An 18,388-nucleotide genomic window follows, 5' to 3' on the forward strand; every position below is an offset into this window, starting at 1 on the left:
TAACAGATACGGCTGTAAACCCACCCCAGGAGACCACACTGCCTTGCCCGAACTCTCCCTCTCCCACGCGGTGAGAGGAGGCTGGCTAGCTGGCAATTTATTTACTCCGCTTTATTTTAAAAAAGCCGTCACGGGGCACTGTGCGATGTCACGGCAGCCCCGCAGTATTACCGTAATGATTAACTGGGACTGAACAAGCCAGATCCAAGAGAAACCCGGGGCTATTTTTGCACCACTACAGAGAGCGTTACCCCAAACCCTCCTGGCTGAACAGACGTCTGCGAGAAGTTTGGCCCCGGAAGGAGCCTGCTCTCCTGCGGAATCCTGTTCGTATCCAGGGAACGCACAACGCAGCAACGGTTTGGAAGCAAGCGACAGCCAGGAGACTGCCTGACAATTTTCCCTTCTCCTAAAGCACAAGAGGCAGGCGGGAGAGCCAGCCTTCACAAATTTCCAGGACAGTTTCTAAATTTAACTTGTGAGGAAGGTGCGCAGGGTTACTGCGGCAACGAAAATGCAGATTACGCGTTACGACTTGCGATACCACCCGATTCCTCCCCTGCCCGCCTTCAGCAGAAAGCCCCTTCTCCCGAATCGAGCCGATACTCACTTCTGCTCTCCCTACGTGGCATTTTCCTCTAAGAGCTGAGGAGCAGCACGTGTCCCCAGCACCCAGCCTTTGTAAGAGGAGGACTGAAAACAAGGCCAGCTCTTTTACCAAGTTTCCTATTGCATCATCAGAGTAAACTGAAGTTGATTGCTCCTCCTTTTTCCCTGCCTCCCAAATGCCTCCGAGGGTGCCTGCCCTGCCGGCAGGCCCGTTTACATAATGGATTTAGAGCTACCTGTGTGTGCGCGCGGGCAGGAGAGAGATGGGTCTGCACAAGACAGGCCTGTTCATCTCGTTAAACAAGGCTGAGTGAGCCCTGGGAACTGTAAATCTCTTGCTGGGCTCATCTCAAAAGCCTGAGGGTTTGTGTCCACAACGATAATCAAGTGTACGGGGCGGTAAACGGGCACACCGAATCCTTGGGGTGGTTTTAGCAGGACAAAGGAATTAATTAAATGGAAGGTGGATGTATGAGAGCAAATCTGCTGTGCCACGAAGTGAGCCTTACCGTAGGATGCCTTCTGGTCCGTGTCGGAGTTCCCCATGGTAGAGCCCTTCCAGTGGCCTGCGAACTGGTTTAGATGGGCCACGCTGGCTGCAAAGGAGAGGGGGAAAAGAAACCTGTCAAGAAGGAGAATAAAAACCTACAAGAGAGCCGACCGAGCCAACAGCTCCTGGCAGGGACAGATGTACTTCCCTGGCCGGGATAGATTTACTTCCCTGGCCCTTTTCCAGCTTTGAAGCAGCTTGCAGGGCCGGGAGGGGAGTGTTTTCCCCGGGACCTGCTCGGAAACTCCTGTTGCAACACCACGAAGAAGGGGTGAGTGGACCGACCGGACAAACCAATGCGACAGGAGTGTCTGCAAGCAGCCAGGCTTAGGACAGTGCCTGTTGTGAAACTCCAGCTAAGGAAACAAGAGTGGAATTTCCTTTATGTGTAGAAATTACGTACCATCCCTCCCCTTCCAGGCATGATTATTACATCTACATCGCACCCTTTACAGGGCATCTGAACTTTCTTTTAAGGGCACGATGTAACTCTCTCATCACGGTGTATTTTTAAATCTAAGCCATGCAGAAAGGTAACTGGGATCTGGTACAGGACTGGCGTCCTCCGGGCTTTAAAAGGTCAAACCCCCAAACCCCTCGAGGACAAGTCAAAGTACCACCAGTATATACGTTTGGTATGTAAAGCACTTAATCCCCCTCAAAGCCTGTTGTATATTAACAGGAGATTTCCTTATAACAAGGCAGTACTGGTTCAGTGAAGACATAAACGGAAAACATTAGCCAGGAACTCATTATAACTGATTTGAACCAATTTTAGGTTTTCAAAGATTAATTTCCCGGTTCCACAACCAGCTCCAAGGGTGGTCTGTAACCAAGCCAGGCACGCTAAAATAATCCAGAGAGGGCTACTTCACGCAGGGCTGGAGCGATACCGTTTCTTGTAGGCAGGGCTACAACTGTTATTAATCTATCCAAATATACTTCAGATTTTAAAGCGCTGACCCTAGGGCAGCAGGATGAATAACGCGCGCTCCAGGAGCTCTCGGCTCCGCACAGCTCGCCGCTCGCGCCCACCGACGAACCTGCCGAGGCGCAGCGCTCGGGGAAGGCGTTTGCTCATTCCGCCACTTTGCAAATCGTCTCGAGGGTTTGCTCTGGACGAGCACGTAGGAGAATTCATCTGTGCCGGCGCAGAGCGAGGTGATGAGGTTTCACTAAACCGTAAGATTTCCCATCCCACGTTTTTTTGCTGCTCCCACGGGGCTGCACGCCAGCCAGCTCTGCTTCTCCTGCCGAGCAGAAACCCGGCGCTAAAGTCACCGGCTCTTCCAGCCTCGTCAGGGGCGGTGGAAAGCGGCTCCGGTCTGTGAGGTGTTTGCCCGGGGATGGGAGGACTGGGGAGGACGCGGGGCTGCCCTGCTCCTTGAGCCACCACGGAGAGCTGTGATACCACTGTCTTAAACGTATCGGGGCCCCGGACAGCCCCTGCCCCTTCCAGGTTTTAATTGCCACCCAATCGCTACACGCTGTGGGGAGAAACGGTGAGTAAATACCTCCTGCCGCTGCGGCCCACGGAGAGGACAAGTGCCACCTCTCCAGCGACGGCGCCTCTGCCTGAGCCTTCTCCCTCCAGCAGCTCCCGCTTGGACGGGGACAACCTCAAAGCTGGAGCAAAGCTTTTACCTGTCACACACACTATTTTCTTGCTTTACAGGCTCCTCTGTAAAGCACTAAGCCTACGGGCTTTCAATAAGAAAAAGCTAACGTTTAGCAATAAGCCATCTTTTCCCTGAAATCGAATTCCTTCAGGAGGAACAGCGCTTACCCTGGCAGCAAGTCCCACGAAACACTCACTTCATTAATAAAGGCGAAGAGGAAGAAGATCACACGGAGAACACCCGTTACAGTGCGAGACTGACCTAAATATCTCCTTGCAAAACACATCCCAGCTTGGGCGGGAGCGAAATTGGTTCCCCTATCTCCGCCGGCAGCCGCCGAGCTCGTGACGCGCTCATTCACGACCCGACACAGGGAACGCTTTCCCAAGCGTGCCGGGTTGGAAACGCTGCCCGCAGATCCTTTGCCCCCGGAGCTCCAATAAAAGCAGCCGCCGGCTGTAGCCGGATGTGAATATTTCGCACGCTTCCAGCCTAGCTGGGAACCGGAGAGCTGTCAAGAGAAAGACGGTGAAAACGCGTCTGAGGGATGTTTTTTGCCCGCTCTGCCTCCACGCCTGCGTGCTTTTTTAAAAGAACGGCTCTAGTGTCGCTGCTCTCAATGCGGATGAAACCAGAGGATACAGAAACTGCAGGCTAAAAAAGGTCGGGATTTATCGCTCCTCCTTCTATCCGTAACCTCTGTGAGCACCTTCAAGCAATTCCTCAACGCCAGGCGTGGGTTTGCCAGGCCACGTTCTGCCTCCTGGAGGGAAAACACTCACCGTAACCGTTGGTGGGTTTGACTTTATACACCGTATTCACACTCAGGCAAGGCAGCGCCTTCCCAGGAGGAATATTCCTTGGAATAAGGCAAAAAACCAAGAGCAGAAAATCATGAGGTCGTTCTAACCAAAAAAGCAAAGACACTAGCGCTGTTGTCTAGACCTTCAAGACCCACGGAGCGAACAACGGGTCATTCTTCCACCTACACCCTCCCTTTTCACTGATGAAACTACGAGCCTCGGTCCAACGGGTCTTTTCTTCTTGACAGCCAGAAAGGCAGCGAAGCCGACACGGGGAAAGCCGAGGAGCTGACGGCTGCTTGCTCATCCTCGACGTGGAGGCACGGGGCTTTGTCGGACAACAAGGAGCGTGGTCTTGTCTCACGCTGGGAGCGGTTCCTGCGATTGAGATTTCTGCATTTGATGTCAGGCGTTGAACTCGGCCGGGTCCGGCGGGGCACGCCGCCGTCGTTAACTCTTTTAGAGCGGTTTTGGGGCCGACGTCTCGTTAGCGCCGTATTTTCTTTGTACGCAGGCACCACTGCGGGCTGGCCGCACCGGGCGGCCCTTTAACACGGTCACACCGAAAGCCCCCCGTTCCTTCCAGCTCCTGTCACACAAGTCACGCAGGGGCAGCCCTGAGCGCAAGGCACCCCCAAAACCCGAGCAGACAACCCGGTTAACCGCTCGCCGTCCCAACTAACTCCTTGCCTGCACAACCACGTCACCCCCTCGCCTGCTTTCCAGACACCCACGCTGCTCTGCCGGCACTGGCACGGCCAGGTCCCGGCTCTGGAAAACCTTTTCCTCCGCACGGACCTGGCAGAGAGTCACCCCGGGGCGGCAGCACCGCGGGTTTGTCCCTGTGGGATTCCTCCTCGCTCCCTCGCCCGCGCTCCTGCTGACGACCAGAGGTGATAAAAGCAGGCTGTGACATTGGCTTCGCTCCCATCGCTGAGGTGCCGAGGCAGGTCACCCGGCTGACTCCTAAACGGGTCAGACGAGCTCGTTCCCTGCTCGTTGTTCGCCCCGTACCACGCAACCGAGCCGGGAGACGCCCCGGGATGCGGGAGAGCACCGAGCCGAGGCGTGGGGGGATGAGCCCACCCTGCTCGCCCGAGTGTACTCTCCTAGAAAGAGGCAGCGCGATGTATTTGTTTCTACGGAAGGAGAACAACGCCTGGGAAACGACAACCTGGAAGCAAGGAGCAGCTCTGCTCCCCAGCCTGCTCGATCCGAAGGCTCCTGGATTTAGGAGCCAGCCCCTGCAGCCGCTCCCCATCGCTCCCGTCTGCTTTTTGTAAGCCCGGAAAAGGGCTTCAAAAAAGCCCCGGCTGACGCACACCTGAGACTTCAAGTATTTTCACAACATGTAATAAATCAAACTGGTTGAAAAGCTCTATTCTAGCAGCAGCCGTGAGGCTTGGGGATGAAAAATACCCTCGAAAAATATAAGACAGCGCCTGAGACTGTGGAAATTTTGGTTAAGAAGTGCTGTAAAGCGGGGAAAAAAGAAAAGAGATGAGCGGGGAGGCTGAGCTGTGGGACCAGCGGCGGGGCTGGGGGTCGCCGTATCGCCCCGGATGCCCCAAGTCTCGTCCCACATGGAACACGGAGCCGTTATCTCATCGCTGACCGCAGCGTCCCGCTCTCCCAACAACCTCTGGTGCTCAAGAGCTCGTCTGACGGCACTCACTGCCCATTTAACGAGCTGTGCTCACCGCAGGAGCGAACACATCCCTCCTCCGAGGAAACCTCTGGCTTGCAGTCAGGCGTGGACTTTGGTCAGGGACTGCACCTCTGGAGGGTGAGGCTGAGACCGGGTACGCAAAGCCCGGGGTCACGCTGAATGTCGCCGAGCTCAGCCCGGCATCAGACAGCCAGCAGAACCGCACCGGGAGCCATCGGCCACCGGCCGGCCTCGTCCGCCCCACCGCGATAACCCAAGGCAGGCGCCGGAGTCTGGACCCCGGGGACGCTCGACTGCGGCTCTGCGGCGATAACAAAACGCGTGTCCGGGCTCACTCAGCCCGGGCGGGCAGAGCTCCACGCGGCGGCTGCCGAGCGAGCCGAGGCTTTAAGAGCCGTTCTCTCATCACACCCCCAAGCCCCGCTACGAAGTTCAGACATAAACAGCGTCGAGGCCTCGGACGCGTGAGGGACGAGGTCGGGGTGACCCGGGACGGCGTCATCCCAAACCCCGAGGGGAGGGTACGGCGCCGGAGGATTAACGTCAGACCCAGCCCGCGGGGAGGAAGGCAGAGGACGAGACTCGGGGGCATCCGACCCCCGGCCGGCCAAGCCACCCTCGCCGGTGTACGCCGACGGTTTTGGCAGGGGGAGGAGCGCCTGTCCTCAGAGAGCCCCCCCCGGGGCCAGGGGACACCCCGAGGTCACCGAGCGCCCAGGGAGCCCGGGCTCGCGGGGGTCCCTGAGCCCCAGCGATGGCGGGGGGGCAGTGCCCGGGGTGCTGGGGGCCAGCGGCTCCGTGGCACCCCCTTGCAAAACCGACCCGGGGATCCTGCACCACACCCAGGGGATCCCCCAGGGATCACCCGAGGGGAGGATCCTCCTCCCCAGCACATGCAAGGGACCCCCCCCCACCTCCCCGGGATCAACCGAGGGGGGGATCCCCCCCCGAATACCCTGGGATCCCTCAGGGATCACTCAAGGGGGGGGGAATCCCCCCAGCACACCCAGGGGATCCCCAGGGATCAACCGAGGGGGGATCCCCCCCCAGCACACCCAGGGGATCCCCCGGGGATCACCTGAGGGGGGAGATCTCCCCCTCCAGCACACCCAGGGATCACCCAGGCTCACCCAGGGGGGATCCCCCCACCGTTCCCCAGCCCCAAGGGTACCCCCCCCCGCCCCCGCTGCCGCTCACCGCCTCAGCCGCCCCCGGCCGCCCCCGCCGCCGCCGCCTCATGCCCCGGCCCGTGCTGCTGCCGCCGCTGCCGCCGCCAGCCCGGCCACGCTGGGCTCGGCCCGCCCCGTGACGCGGCTTGGCGCGACCGGGGACATGGCGACAGGGCCGGGGTGCGGGGGGAACCGGGCCCCGGTGCGGGGGGAACCAGGCCCCGGTGCGGGCCCCGGCTGGCGGGGGGGACGGGGACACAGGCCCAGCGTTGGGGGGGTCGGGCCCCGGTGCAGGCCCCGGGGTGGGGGGACACGGGGCCCCGGTGCAGGGGGACAGGGCCCGGTGCAGGCTGCGGTGTGGGGGGACACGGGCCCCAGTGTGGGGGGGACGACACCCCGACCGCAGCGTTCCCCTCCCTGACCCCCAGCCCAGGCCGGGCCCCATTCCTGCTCCGAGGTTTTTTTCCCGACAGCGGCTTATTCCGCCCCAAAACGCGGCTCCGTCAGGAGCCAGCAAGCTCCGCCAGGACCTCGCCAACCTCGGCAGCGCTTTTCATGCCAAAACCCCAAATTTCTAGATTTTTGGCTGCCGCCACACGGCTGCAGACGCAGTTACGTGTTAATTGTTTCTGAATGCAGCTGCATCTCACAAAGCATACTCCGCATTTTGGGGGAGAAGAGTCTTGATTTGGCTTTTGTTTGGTTTTCTGTCTTTTTTTTCCCAGCAAGAAATGCTGCTTTTTCACAGAATTCCTCTTACTCTGCACATTCCCTTGAAAACTTAGGATAATTTTTTTTAAGCAACCCCTTCCTGAGAAGGAAAACAACAGATTTAATTGGTGAGACACACAAGAAACCTGCCAGCCCGGGAAGCAGCACGTGGCAGGAGCAGCACGACATCGCTTCCAGCGGCACACGAGCGCTCCGCGTTCTATACCTCCATCATCCCGACCTTTTAATTTCTCGGTAGGTCACTGAGAGCGCTCGTTTGGAACCACGGCCTGACCCTGAACAGCCGGGAGAGTGCGTGGGGATCCGGGCTAATGGAGCGGGACACCCCGACCCGCATGGGAGAAGCCGCTCGTTAAAAATCAGAGCCCTTCGCCGAGCAAAGCTGCCGCCGGCGGCAGCGGGGAGGGCAGCTCCTTGCTTTCCCCAAACGCGAAGTTTTGCAACCTGCGTTCCTTATTGCTTAAACACACACACACACAAAAAATATCATGGGATGTTGCTGAAATGACCGAATCCTGGAAAAATAAGAGGAGAAATCCAGGAGATGGATGACTCCGCTGTTGCAGATTTAACCTTACCTCTGACCTGACAGCGTGGGCATGGGAGAGGGAAATTAAAACCAGACCGCAGCATCGCTCCCGCACGGGAACGCGAGTGCGGCACCCGCACCGTGCCGGCGTGCCGCCCGGCCTCGCCAAAGGCGCCTACAGGTGCGAGAAACCTCGCAGGAGGTGGTTTGCCAACAGCTTTTGGCCTGAAGCTGGAAAATTTACGTTATTCCCCAAATCCCAGGGTATTTTGGGATGAGGACAATGCCTCCCATCAGTGAGACCACCCCGCAGGGTCGGTGAGCTCGCCGGGATCGGCGTTTGCGGTACTCACCCAACTCGCAGCTGGGCGAGCTCCGCTTGAGGGTGTATTTCCTGGGCATGGCGTTCCTGCTTCTCTCTCTGGGCAGTTTCTGGGTGCAGACAGCCCGGTCAGCGTTCCTCTCTCTATATAAGAGGTGTCCCCACCCTTCCCCGCCGGCTCCCCTCCCTCTCTCCTCCGCCCGCAGCACCCGCACCGAGCCGGTGGTGCAGAGTTCCCCGAGGGGAGCTCAGGAGACAATTCAAAGTCTCCTGAAAACAACCGCATCTGCTTTAACCTTATCGTTTATTAAATAACTATAAACCCCGCCGAGTTAAGGGGGGGTTAATAAGGACAGCCGAACACTTTGATGTGGAGCCTCGGCCCCGTGGCGAGCGGCAGCGTTGGGCTTGGGGGGGGAAAGGAGGGTTACGCGCTGCCCGGGACACATTATCAACCCCAGGAGGCTCAGTTAAAAGGCCGTTTGGTCGAGCATCAGACATGCTCCGGCAATTAGCACAGGAGACGGCCTGGACTCTGCTCCACCGGAGCTATTTGACAGATTAGAGCCCAAACTGGCACTTACGGGGCATTTTCCAGCTGCTGGTACGTGCAGCGCTGATAAGAGGCGATCCCTTCCCGACGTGGATTAATACAATCTATTATCAGCCATCCCCGCCGGTCTGAAACCCGCCGAGGCAGAGCGATAACCCTGCGTTTGTCGGTTTGGTTTTTTTTTTTTTTTTTTTCCTTTTTTCTCTCTGCAAAAGGGCCCCCGGTGCCTTTTTCTGATAAGCAACAGCTGAATGTGCAACACTTCAAGACTCACCAGGCAGGAGGGCAAAGACACGGGCGTGCGTGACCGGTGCCACGCGCTCCAGCTTCCCGGAGCTGCCGGAGGGGTGCGGGGGGGATCTGGGGTCCGGCCGGAGGGAGGAGAGAGGGCTCGGCTGGGCAAAGCATCCTCAAGGATTCACAGAAGACGGAGGAGCTGCCAGAGACCTGGAAAGAGGCAACGTAGCGCCTGGTTTTAGCGATGCCTGGAGGGGAAAGGAGTCGGTAGACCTCCCAGGCAGGGGTAGAAGCAGCGGTTGCTTCCCAAAAGGCCTTCCACGCTGCTTCTCGTGGCACTTCGAATCGAGAAAGCAAACACGACCCACGTGAAACCACCCGGGGACAGCCGCAGAACTGGTTCGGTCGCTCAGCGTGCAGGCTGTCTGCGGGAGGGACGGAGAGGCGGAGGTGTCCTGCGCGGCTCCGGCGCCTGGACCTGGCTGCGGGTCAGGGAAGCCGAGGCAGAGCAGGGGGAGCCACCCGGGGCGGGGACCCCGGGGCTCTGGGTGGGTGGGGGAACCACGGCCCCTCTGCTGCCACGCTGTCCCTCGCTGGGGACCCGCAGCGGGGATTCGGCCTCCCCACCCCGTCTGGGGCAGGGCAGCGGCGGCCGAGGGCGACTTCCAGCCCCGCCGCGGGCGGGGGCACCCCTCGAAGGGCCAGGGAACGGGTTCAACCCCCGGCTCCGGTGCCAACCACCCCGCTGTGGGAGGTAAAGGGGGAGAGGGGGCCCAGCTCACCTCCCCTGCGTTCACCAACTACCCTAACGTGTAACCGCCAGGCGCCGCTGGCAAACCAAAGGCCCGGGAAGGGGACGGGCAGGCCGGGACAACGCCGCCGCCCGCCCGGGCTCCTCCGGCGCTGCTCCGGGGGCCTGAAAACAGCGCTGGAGAGAGGGAATCTCCGGCGGGGGCCCGGCCCCCAGCCGCGGGCCCAGGGCGCCGGTAACGGGGGCCGGGGGGGCGGGAGGGCTCGGCCCGGTCCAGGCCCCGCTTCGCGCCCCGGTAGCCCCGAGGGGCCACTTCCGCCTACGGTCACATGACCGGCCGCGCGCCGCTTCCGTACAGCGTCACGCGGGCGCCGGCGCGTCAGCCAATCAGCGCTCAGCCGGCCCCCCGCTCCCCCCCCCCCGCGCTCGCGCTCTCTCCCCCTCCCTTCCCCTCCCCCGTGACCTTCGCCCTTTGGCCCCCGGCGGTGACTCGCCAAGATGGCGCTGTCCAGGGCTGGCTGCTGCGGGGCGCTCTGGCGCCTCGGCCCTGGCCCCGGCCCCGCCGCCGCCCTGAGCCGCGCCCGGGGGCTGCTGGAGCCGCGCCCCGCCCGGGGGGCGCCGAGGTGAGCGGGGACCGACCCTTCCCCCCCCCGCCCAGTGTCAGCCATCGCCCGCCGGCACCGGCCCTGACACCCCACCCCACCCCACCCCCCCCCCCCCGGACCACCCGCCCCCGCCATAGCCCCGACCCCCCCCAAATACCGACCACAGCCGCCGCCCCCCGTCCAGTTCTCGGCCTTGTCCCCCCCCGGAGCACCCCCGATACTGGCCATAGCGCCCCCCCCGCCCCGGTCCCCAGCCCCCAGTGCCCCCCCCCCATTCCCTCGCGACCCCCGCCCCCGTTATTTACCGTGGTGTCGTTCCCCCCCCGTGCCACCCTCAGCTCCCCACCCACCTCCCCAGCGCCATTACCGACCCTGCCCCCCCACCCCGCCTGTGCCACCTTGACCCCCCCCAGCGCCAAGCACGGCCCCTCCCAGGCACTGGGGGAGCCCCTGAGCCCCCCCCCGGGCCCTGGTCCTGAGCCCCCCCCCCCTCCATGCTGCCCCCCACCCCGGCCGTGCCCCCAGGCCCTGTCTCAGGCGGCTGCCTGGGGCCGGCCAGTGCCACCCGTGCGGGGCGGAGGAGGGTCCCAGCACCCTGTCCCCTCTCTGGGGGCTTCGGGAGCCCCACAGCCCAGCGTCCCGCCGCCCTCCGGGCCAACCCCCGCTTCCATCAGAGCCTTCTCCACCAAACGCTGACAGAAACAATCGGGGGGGGGGTGGGGGTGTTTCGGGTGCAGGTCCCCGGTGTGCTGGCTCTCCACGAAAGCCGGCTCCAGGTCCGTCCTGGCCGCCCTGGCGTCAAGAGCGAAGCGCATCAACAGGAGGTACGAGAGGTTTTTGGAAAGGACGTTCCCCCGTTTCTACGTGCTGTACGCCACTTTCACGAAAGGTGGGTGCCGGGGAGGAGGGGACGGTTCCGCTTCTCCGGAGAGAACGGAGGCAGCCGGCTGCGCTGCCTGTTCCCTTCTCGGGGCTAAAAACCGCATCGCCGGAGGCGTTTGCTTGGGAATCGGCACCTGAAGGCGCTCTCTGTTCCGGCAGGAATCCAAGCGCTCTTCCTGGAAGTCAAAGAAATAAGAAAAATCAAATCTAAAATGTCCCGTCAGAGACTGAGTGTTCAGCAGCTTCCCTACCGGGAGATGGAGAGGCTGCGGCAGGTACGGCGCGGCGCTCGGGGCGCGTTTCGGTGCCGCAATGCCCGGCTCTGCCTCCCCGCTGCCGCCAGGGACGTTTCCTCCCTGTGAAAAGGGGCTTGAGTTCGTGTGCGGGGCTTCGGCGGGGGGGCGGAGAGGCCGATTCCTCCGGGTGAGGCGCGTTCTCTGCCTAAAAACAGGGTTTGGAAGCTGCGGCCGGGGCCGGGGCTGTTAATTTTGAGGGAATGTCAAGAGTTTGGCGCCAGAGCCTGATTCTCTCTTCTAATTTTGGAGGCAGTTTCGCAGGGACCTGATCAAGGCCATTCCCATCGGAGTTATCGCCATCCCGCCCTTCGCCAACTTCTTGGTCATCGTCCTGATGTGAGTACTGGCGTCGCGGTGACCGCCGGGGCTTGGCTGCGGCCCCGATCTTTGGGTTCCTTGATATCTTAAATTTCATGGAACTGGGGATTTTTTTTTTTTTTGAGAGTTATAAATCCAGCCAGACGGTTTCCCTTCCTCGCTCCACCTCTCGCTGTAATAAAAATACCCGTAGCCTGACGAGCCCGGCGTTCGTTTCGCAATACCGGCTCCTGCGTGCCAGCAACCTGCCCGGCTCCCTGTTTCTAACGCGGAGAAAGAATGCCTGGCACACAGGGAACAGCCCTGTGCGTGCTTGGCCGGAGAAACCTCCTTGCTCAATTCCCTCCCAGCTGTCTCTGTAGTCCTTCGAACGTCCCTCTCCCTGCCAGCTGTCCTGACGCCGGAGCTAAATCCCGGCTAAATCCCTGGATTTTTTCAATTCTGCTCCCTGGTTTTTGTGTCCTGCGGGTGGGCGAGAGCCCCGCTGCATAAAACAGCGCAGGGTGGAGATCTCCGTGTTGTGTTGACCCTCGGCCGCAGTGGAGAAGCTCCAGCCGGGCACGGCAGCGATCCGATCGCCCGGACTGCTCCTTCCCAAGCTCTCCACGGCCTTTGGAGGAGCAAAGCTCCTTCCATGACAAGGTGACCCGCTTAGTGGAGGAGGGAAGGGCTGGGGATGTTGTTTACCTTCTCCGATCTCATTGATTCATTCATGACACCGTTTCCCATGGCGTTCTCCTGGAGAAACAGGCTGCGCGTGGCTCGCACGGGCGAACTCTTGGCTGGCGGGCCGGGCGCGAAGAGCGGCGGTGGCTGGAGTGCCGTCCCGGCGGCGGCCGGTCACAGGGGCCGTTCCCCAGGGCTCGGCGTTGGGGCCGGTTCCGTTTCGTGTCGTCACCAACGATCTGGACGAGGGGATCCGTGCACCCCCGGTTTGCCGATGACACCGCGCTGGGCGGGAGCGCTGGTCTGCTGGAGGCCGGGAAGGCTCCGCAGAGGGATCTGGGCGGGCTGGAGCGATGGGCCCAGGCCGGCCGTGTGATGCTGAACACGGCGCGGTGCCGGGTCCCGCTCCCGGGTCGCAACAACCCCGTGCAGCGCTACAGGCGCGGGGAAGAGCGGCCGGAAAGCTGCCCGGCGGAAAAGGACCCGGGGGCGTTGGTCGACAGCCGGCTGAGTGTGAGCCGGCAGCCTGCCCGGCTGCTGGCTCGCGTCAGCGATAGCGTGGCCAGCAGGACTGGGGCAGGGATCGTCCCCCTGTACTGGGCACCTCGAATACCGTGTTGGGTTTTGGGCCCCAAGACGGACAGGGAGGGGCTGGAGCGCGTCCAGAGAAGAGCGGCGAAGCTGGGGAAGGGTCTGGAGGACGGGCCTGGTGAGGAGCGGCTGAGGGCGCTGGGACAGGAGGGGAGGAAGCGGCCTCACGTTGCGCCGGGGGAGGTTTGGACTGGCTATGAGGAAAAAGGCCTTCACCGAAAGGGCTGTCGAGCACCGGAGCAGGCTGCCCGCGGCCGCGGTGGGGTCGCCGGCCCGGGAGGGGTTTAAGAGACGCGCCGACGTGGCGCTCAGGGAGGTGGTTCAGTGGTGGGCCTGGCAGCGTTGGGTTTACGGTTGGGACGCGATGGTCTTAAGGGTCTTTTCCAACCTAAATGATTCTCTGATTCCCGAGCTCGCCCCTTTGGAGGAGCGAACGTCCGCAGCTCGTAGGGGCGAGGCGTGCCGCCCCGGGGCAGGACGTCGCTTGTGCTTCTTTCCAGCAGCGCAAAATCCGACTGCCCCGCCTCGTGTGTGCGGTTTTCCTCCCTGAATCCCCGTCTCCTCTTCTCTCCAAGGTATTTCTTCCCACGCCAGCTCCTGATCCGCTACTTCTGGACCCCCAACCAGCAGGTTGAGTTCCTGGACGCCTACGACGCCATCCGGAGAGACTCGTATCCGGATGTGGTGGAGAGTTTAGCCCTGGCAGCACGTTCCCTGCCTGAGCCGCAGCTCCAAAAACGCCTGCAGGAGCTCTGCGCCGAGGTACGTCAACGCCGCGGCCGGTATTGCCCGTCCTGCCGGTGCCACCGCCGCCGCCTCGGCCCTGCCTGGTGGTGATGAACGCCCGTGGGAGGTGTCGGCAACGCACGCCGTGGCTCTTTCAGGTGCAGCAAGGCTCCCAGCCGCGCGTGGCCGAACTCTATGCTGTGAGAAGTTTGTTTTCGGGATCTCCGCTGGGTCTGAACAAGCTCCGGGTGTCTCACGTGGTGAGTGCGGCTTTTCTCCTGCCGGCAGCTCGGAGCTGGCTCTTACCGAAGAACGCCGAGGTGCTAATCCACTCGGTTGTGCCCCAAACAGGGGGTTGTACCCTAAAACCAGTCCAGTTGTGGATGAAAAGCTGGACGTGAGCCGGCAACGTGCGCTCGCAGCCCAGCAAGCCAACCGTACCCCGAGCTGCATCCCAAGCAGCGTGGGCGGCAGGTCGAGGGAGGGGATTCCGCCCCTCTGCTCCGCTCTGGTGAGAGCCCCCCGGAGCACTGCGTCCAGCTCGGGGGTCCTGAGCCCAGGAAAGACACGGGACCTGTTGGAGCGGGGCCAGAGGAGGCCACGAAAAATGATCCGAGGGCTGGAACCCCTCTCCTGTGAGGACAGGCCGAGAGAGTTGGGGTTGTTCAGCTCCGGGGAGACCTCACTGCGGCCTTTCGGTACTTAAAGGCGGCTTATAAGAAAGATGGGGACAGACTTTTTAGTAGAGCCTGTTGCGATAGGACAAGGGGGAACGGTTTTAAACTAAAAAAGGGGAGATTTAGAGCAGATATAAGGAAGAAATGTTTGACACCGAGGGTGGTGAGACACTGGCACGGGTTGCCCAGAGAGGCGGTGGATGCCCCGTCCCGGGAGACATTCAAGGTCAGGGTGGACGGGGCTCAGAGCAACCTGGTCTGGTTAAAGATGTCCCTGCTCACAGCACGAGGGGTTGGACTAGGTGACCTTTAAAAGGTCCCGTCCCACCCAAACCAGTCTGTGATTCTACGAAAACAGCCCCAGAACGAGAGTGTTTGTCCGTCCTTGCTGTAGGTCCCTGCCTCGATGGGACCGTGGGCCATACCTGAGCCATTCCACACGCCTGAACTCGCCCCGGACGCCCGTGTCCAGCCCAGGACAGAGCTCGTGGCTCTGGGCACCCACTGGTGTCCTCGTGGCTCTGGGCACCCACTCCCTGTTTCACTCGCTGGGCCAGGCAGCCGAGCTGGGCGTACCGAGAACTGCCGGGGGAAGCTCAGGGCTTCAGCGTGGGCAGGGCAATTAGCCGGATAATTAAAGGGGAACAAAATACGGGGCACGTCTGGAAGGGGAGAGGCTTTGTCTGATTTAAGTTGTGCCCGAATGGGTGGGACACCCATTTTTGGAGGGGTTGGACGTCCCCACCGGTGACCCTACCCTTTTCCTTCTCAGAAAGCCCTGAGCCAGGTCCTGTTTCTGACCCCTCACTTGCCGGCCTTTTTCCTGAGGCATCGCCTGCGGAGCCACGTCTTGGAGATCCGGCACCTGGATCGTGCCATGCTGCGCCTGGGCTTGGGCCAGCTGTCCGAGGAGGAGCTGAAAGCGGTGAGGACGCCTCCTCCGGCCCCGCGCCGCCTGCTTTACCCCGGGCTCGCGTCGTCCCGGCCCTCCCCGGTCGTTAGCAGAGCCGCGTCGGGGCACGGCACGTTCCTCCAGACCCACCGTGAGGCGGATTGCGGCCGCTCTCCTCCGGGAAGGCATTTTCTGAGCCCGTTTTCCGTGCCGGGACCACACCGGGGCACCGCGGGGCACGGTTCACCATTGCTCAGCCCCTCTTCACGCCGAGGAAGGATCACGGTGTCACCCCCGGCGTTTCGTGTGACCCGGAGCGCACGTCCCTGAACGTGTCTGTATGGTTTTTTTTTTCCCTCTTTCCTGCTCCGCAGGCTTGTTACCTCCGTGGCCTGAACTCCACTCATCTCGGCATGTCCGAGTGCAGAGCGTGGCTGGAGCAGTGGCTGGGGCTCTCCTGCAAGCTGCAAGGTAACGGCGGCCGAGGGGCGGCTCCTGCCTGCTGGGGCGGGGGGGACCCGGGAGCCTCTCGAGTTTCTCTGGACACAGGGAGCGCCGGCTCCGGGGAAATTCGAGCTTTGATGGCTTTATCCCCCTCTGGGCTGCCTCACCGATCCCCCGGGGCCTCTTCCCTGAGAGGAGGACACGGCGGAGCGCGCTGGCTCTCTCCAGGGACACGTTTCTATGGAATACCACGAAGGACAGCCTGTGCCCGGGCGTCCCTGTCCCACAGAGACCTCGTGGTGGCAGATTCCAGCCCCACAGCAGCACCGGGGGAAGCAAAACGGGAGCGGGAGGGAAATGGGGGACCCAGAGCAGAGCAAAAAGTCCCCGGAGAGAGGAGGCGGGGGCGAGGGGGAGCCCCGCAGCCTCTGGTGCCGCCCCGGCAGCCGGGGATGAGCGCGTTTGGAGCGGTTGGGCCGTGGCAGTGCCGCTCTGACCCTGCTCTCGTATTTTTTTCAGCTTCCGAAGCTTCCCTCCTGGCGAACAGCATGGTCCTGCTGTCCCTCAACTACATCAGGGCCAAGGAGTGACGGCCGAGCCGCCGGCTGTGCACCCTCACCCCTGGCATCGCGTGCCGACTCGGCGATTCCCAGCCTGGCACCACAAAAAAACCCAAAACAACCCCCCCCCGCGCCGTTCGGTGATGTGAAACCACAGCCCAGAGTCGGCAAGAGGGCCCTGATGCTGCCGTGGGGGCGAAGACGCCGATTCCTTCCCTCCTGCGCCGGAGGTTTGTGCCGGCACCGGCTCTTCTCTTCCCCTTCGTGCCGTCGGAGCGGGCTGGCGATGCCGTGGGGCTGAGCCCCGTCCCTGCCTTCCCTCCGTCGGCGTCCGCTGTTACAGCTCTTCAACTGCGTCACTTGAACTACGGGAGGGGAGAACGAGCGTCTCCGCTGCCCGTGGACACTTCCCTTAGTTTCTCGTAGTAGTGAGCTCCGTTCAGCTTGGGTTTTGCTGCTCTGTGCCTCACACGGAGGGTTTTACTTAGTTTCTTTACTCCACTGAGTAGTCTTAAATATAAAAATCTCCCTGAGGGGTTACGAAAAGACCCCAAATCCTCCTGCGACCTTACCCAGAGCCTCGGCGGTGGGGGGGGATTCCTGTGCTTTTGTTTGGCTGCGGCTGCCTCCCGGAGCATCCCTGTCACTGCCCCTTGCCCGGGGAGCCCTCACCGCTGGCACTGGCTGATGGAGGGAGGAGGCCGGGGCTGGAAACGCCGCTGCCGACACAGATGGGGTTAGAAAAGCAGCGCTGAACGGCACCGCCGCCTTCAGCGGAGGCCACGGGCCTGCCTTCGTCCAGTTCTGCCTGATTCGATCTTAGCCCTGCGCTTTCTGCTCGGCGGAGGCGGCTTCGGTGGCGGCTCCCGGCTGCAGGCTGCGTTAAGGGCTTAGAACCCAGCGTGTCTCGCCTCGCCCCGTCGCTGCGTGAGAAAAGCCCAGCTGCCGAGTGAACTGAAACCAACTTCTCGGCGTTTTATTAAAGCCAAAAGCAAGCGAGCGGCTCGAGCGGCGCTCCGGAGGCCCCTCCGCACCTCCTGCACCGTCAAATGCTCCGTGTCCCACCCCCCGGCTCCTCCGCCCGTGGACGGGGCACGCCAACACCCGGAAATTTTCCTTTTTTAAGCGTTATTCGGGTGTAAAGGAGGAGTAGAAATCACTCACCCGTGTGCCGGGCCAGCTCCGAGCTCCTCCCTCACCTCTTGGAGAAGAACACCCTTCCCTAACCCCCTGCCCTCGCTATTTTTGCAGGAATTCAAGCCCCCCACCAAGAGGAATTCACCGGGGGGGTTTAAACCCCCTTGAAGACGCAACTCACCGTGCAAGTTTGAGCATTTCTTTTATTTTTACACTTAAATATTCTCTTTAAATACAGCGTTATCACCATGAAAAGAACAGAAAAAGGGGGAAGAAAAAAAAATATGCGGAGGACAAGCTTTGGATTCACACTGGAAAATTAAAAAGCGAGAGCCACCTCAGCCAGTGTGAGAGGGGGAGGTTTGGGAGTCGCGGAGTCGCTGTTGAAGTAGGACGAGGAGCCGGGGGATGCCTGGATTTCGGCGGTGCGGTAGCGCCGCGGCTCCCGGCAGCAGCTCGGTAGCACCAGAGAGGAGACAGGGCTGTTTGGTTTCTTCCACAGCAACAAATGGAGCAGGAGCCAGCGCGGAACCAGCAGCAGCAGCGGTGCGTACGGTTAAACCGAACAGAAAAATAATAATAAAAGGCAGAAACGCGCTTTCATTGCACTATTAACAGCATAGTTCTCTTTGTAAAAATAGAATAAATCCTATTAGTTCTTTGCTTATTGTGAAAGCACCCATCCTAACCGGCGTCTTAGGATTCATTCTGTCGGTTGACGGAGCCTCCGGGCTCGCCTAACGAGTCGCCTAACCAGCCGCCTCCCGGCGCGAGCGCGTCCTGACCTGGCTGCGGTGGCCGAGGGCTGGGACACGGAACTGGGGAGGGAGCGCGGAGTCCGTTGAAAATAAAAAAAGGGGAAAAAGAAAGACTTCAACCCGTTCAAGTGTCACCGTTTGCTCCCGTTTTGCAGCTCGGAGTTGCTCCGTTTCGTGCAGGAGCTGAAAAATCCCCGCGGCCAAACCGGCACCGGCATGCTGGCAGCTCCCCGCCAGGAAGGGACACGGAGACGTCGCCGGCAAAGCCCCCAGCAAAGGATAAGGCTTTGTTC

The 18,388-nt window shown here is 61.3% G+C and overlaps 1 protein-coding gene and 1 long non-coding RNA gene across 2 annotated transcripts; one reads left to right on the forward strand and one right to left on the reverse strand.

The window, feature by feature from the left end:
• Window positions 1-1,124: 1,124 nt before the first annotated feature.
• On the reverse strand, window positions 1,125-9,742 carry LOC127028545 (uncharacterized). Its single transcript, XR_007768018.1, has 4 exons — window positions 9,575-9,742; window positions 8,830-9,002; window positions 8,034-8,112; window positions 1,125-1,205 (listed from the first exon to the last, which is right to left on the reverse strand). It is a non-coding gene; the product is annotated as an uncharacterized LOC127028545 (long non-coding RNA).
• A 299-nt stretch (window positions 9,743-10,041) lies between these two features.
• Window positions 10,042-18,160, forward strand: LETMD1 (LETM1 domain containing 1). Its single transcript, XM_050914260.1, has 9 exons — window positions 10,042-10,166; window positions 10,886-11,037; window positions 11,190-11,305; window positions 11,580-11,662; window positions 13,477-13,663; window positions 13,786-13,887; window positions 15,077-15,229; window positions 15,571-15,667; window positions 16,160-18,160. The coding sequence occupies exons 1-9, from the start codon at window positions 10,042-10,044 to the stop codon at window positions 16,228-16,230; spliced, it is 1,086 nt and encodes a 361-aa protein (XP_050770217.1). The 3' UTR covers window positions 16,231-18,160.
• The last annotated feature ends 228 nt before the right edge of the window (window positions 18,161-18,388 follow it).

The sequence above is a fragment of the Gymnogyps californianus genome, unplaced genomic scaffold (genome assembly GCF_018139145.2).
Source record: "Gymnogyps californianus isolate 813 unplaced genomic scaffold, ASM1813914v2 HiC_scaffold_34, whole genome shotgun sequence".
Classification (NCBI taxonomy): Eukaryota; Metazoa; Chordata; class Aves; order Accipitriformes; family Cathartidae; genus Gymnogyps; species Gymnogyps californianus.

Bases quoted from the DNA above. Each gene is read 5' to 3' on its own strand.
- LETMD1 (XM_050914260.1), top strand. From the start codon at position 10,042: ATGGCGCTGTCCAGGGCTGGCTGCTGCGGGGCGCTCTGGCGCCTCGGC. The intron at 13,664-13,785 runs GTACGTCAACGC...TGGCTCTTTCAG, and splicing joins TGCAGGAGCTCTGCGCCGAG to GTGCAGCAAGGCTCCCAGCC. The intron at 15,668-16,159 runs GTAACGGCGGCC...TATTTTTTTCAG, and splicing joins GCTCTCCTGCAAGCTGCAAG to CTTCCGAAGCTTCCCTCCTG.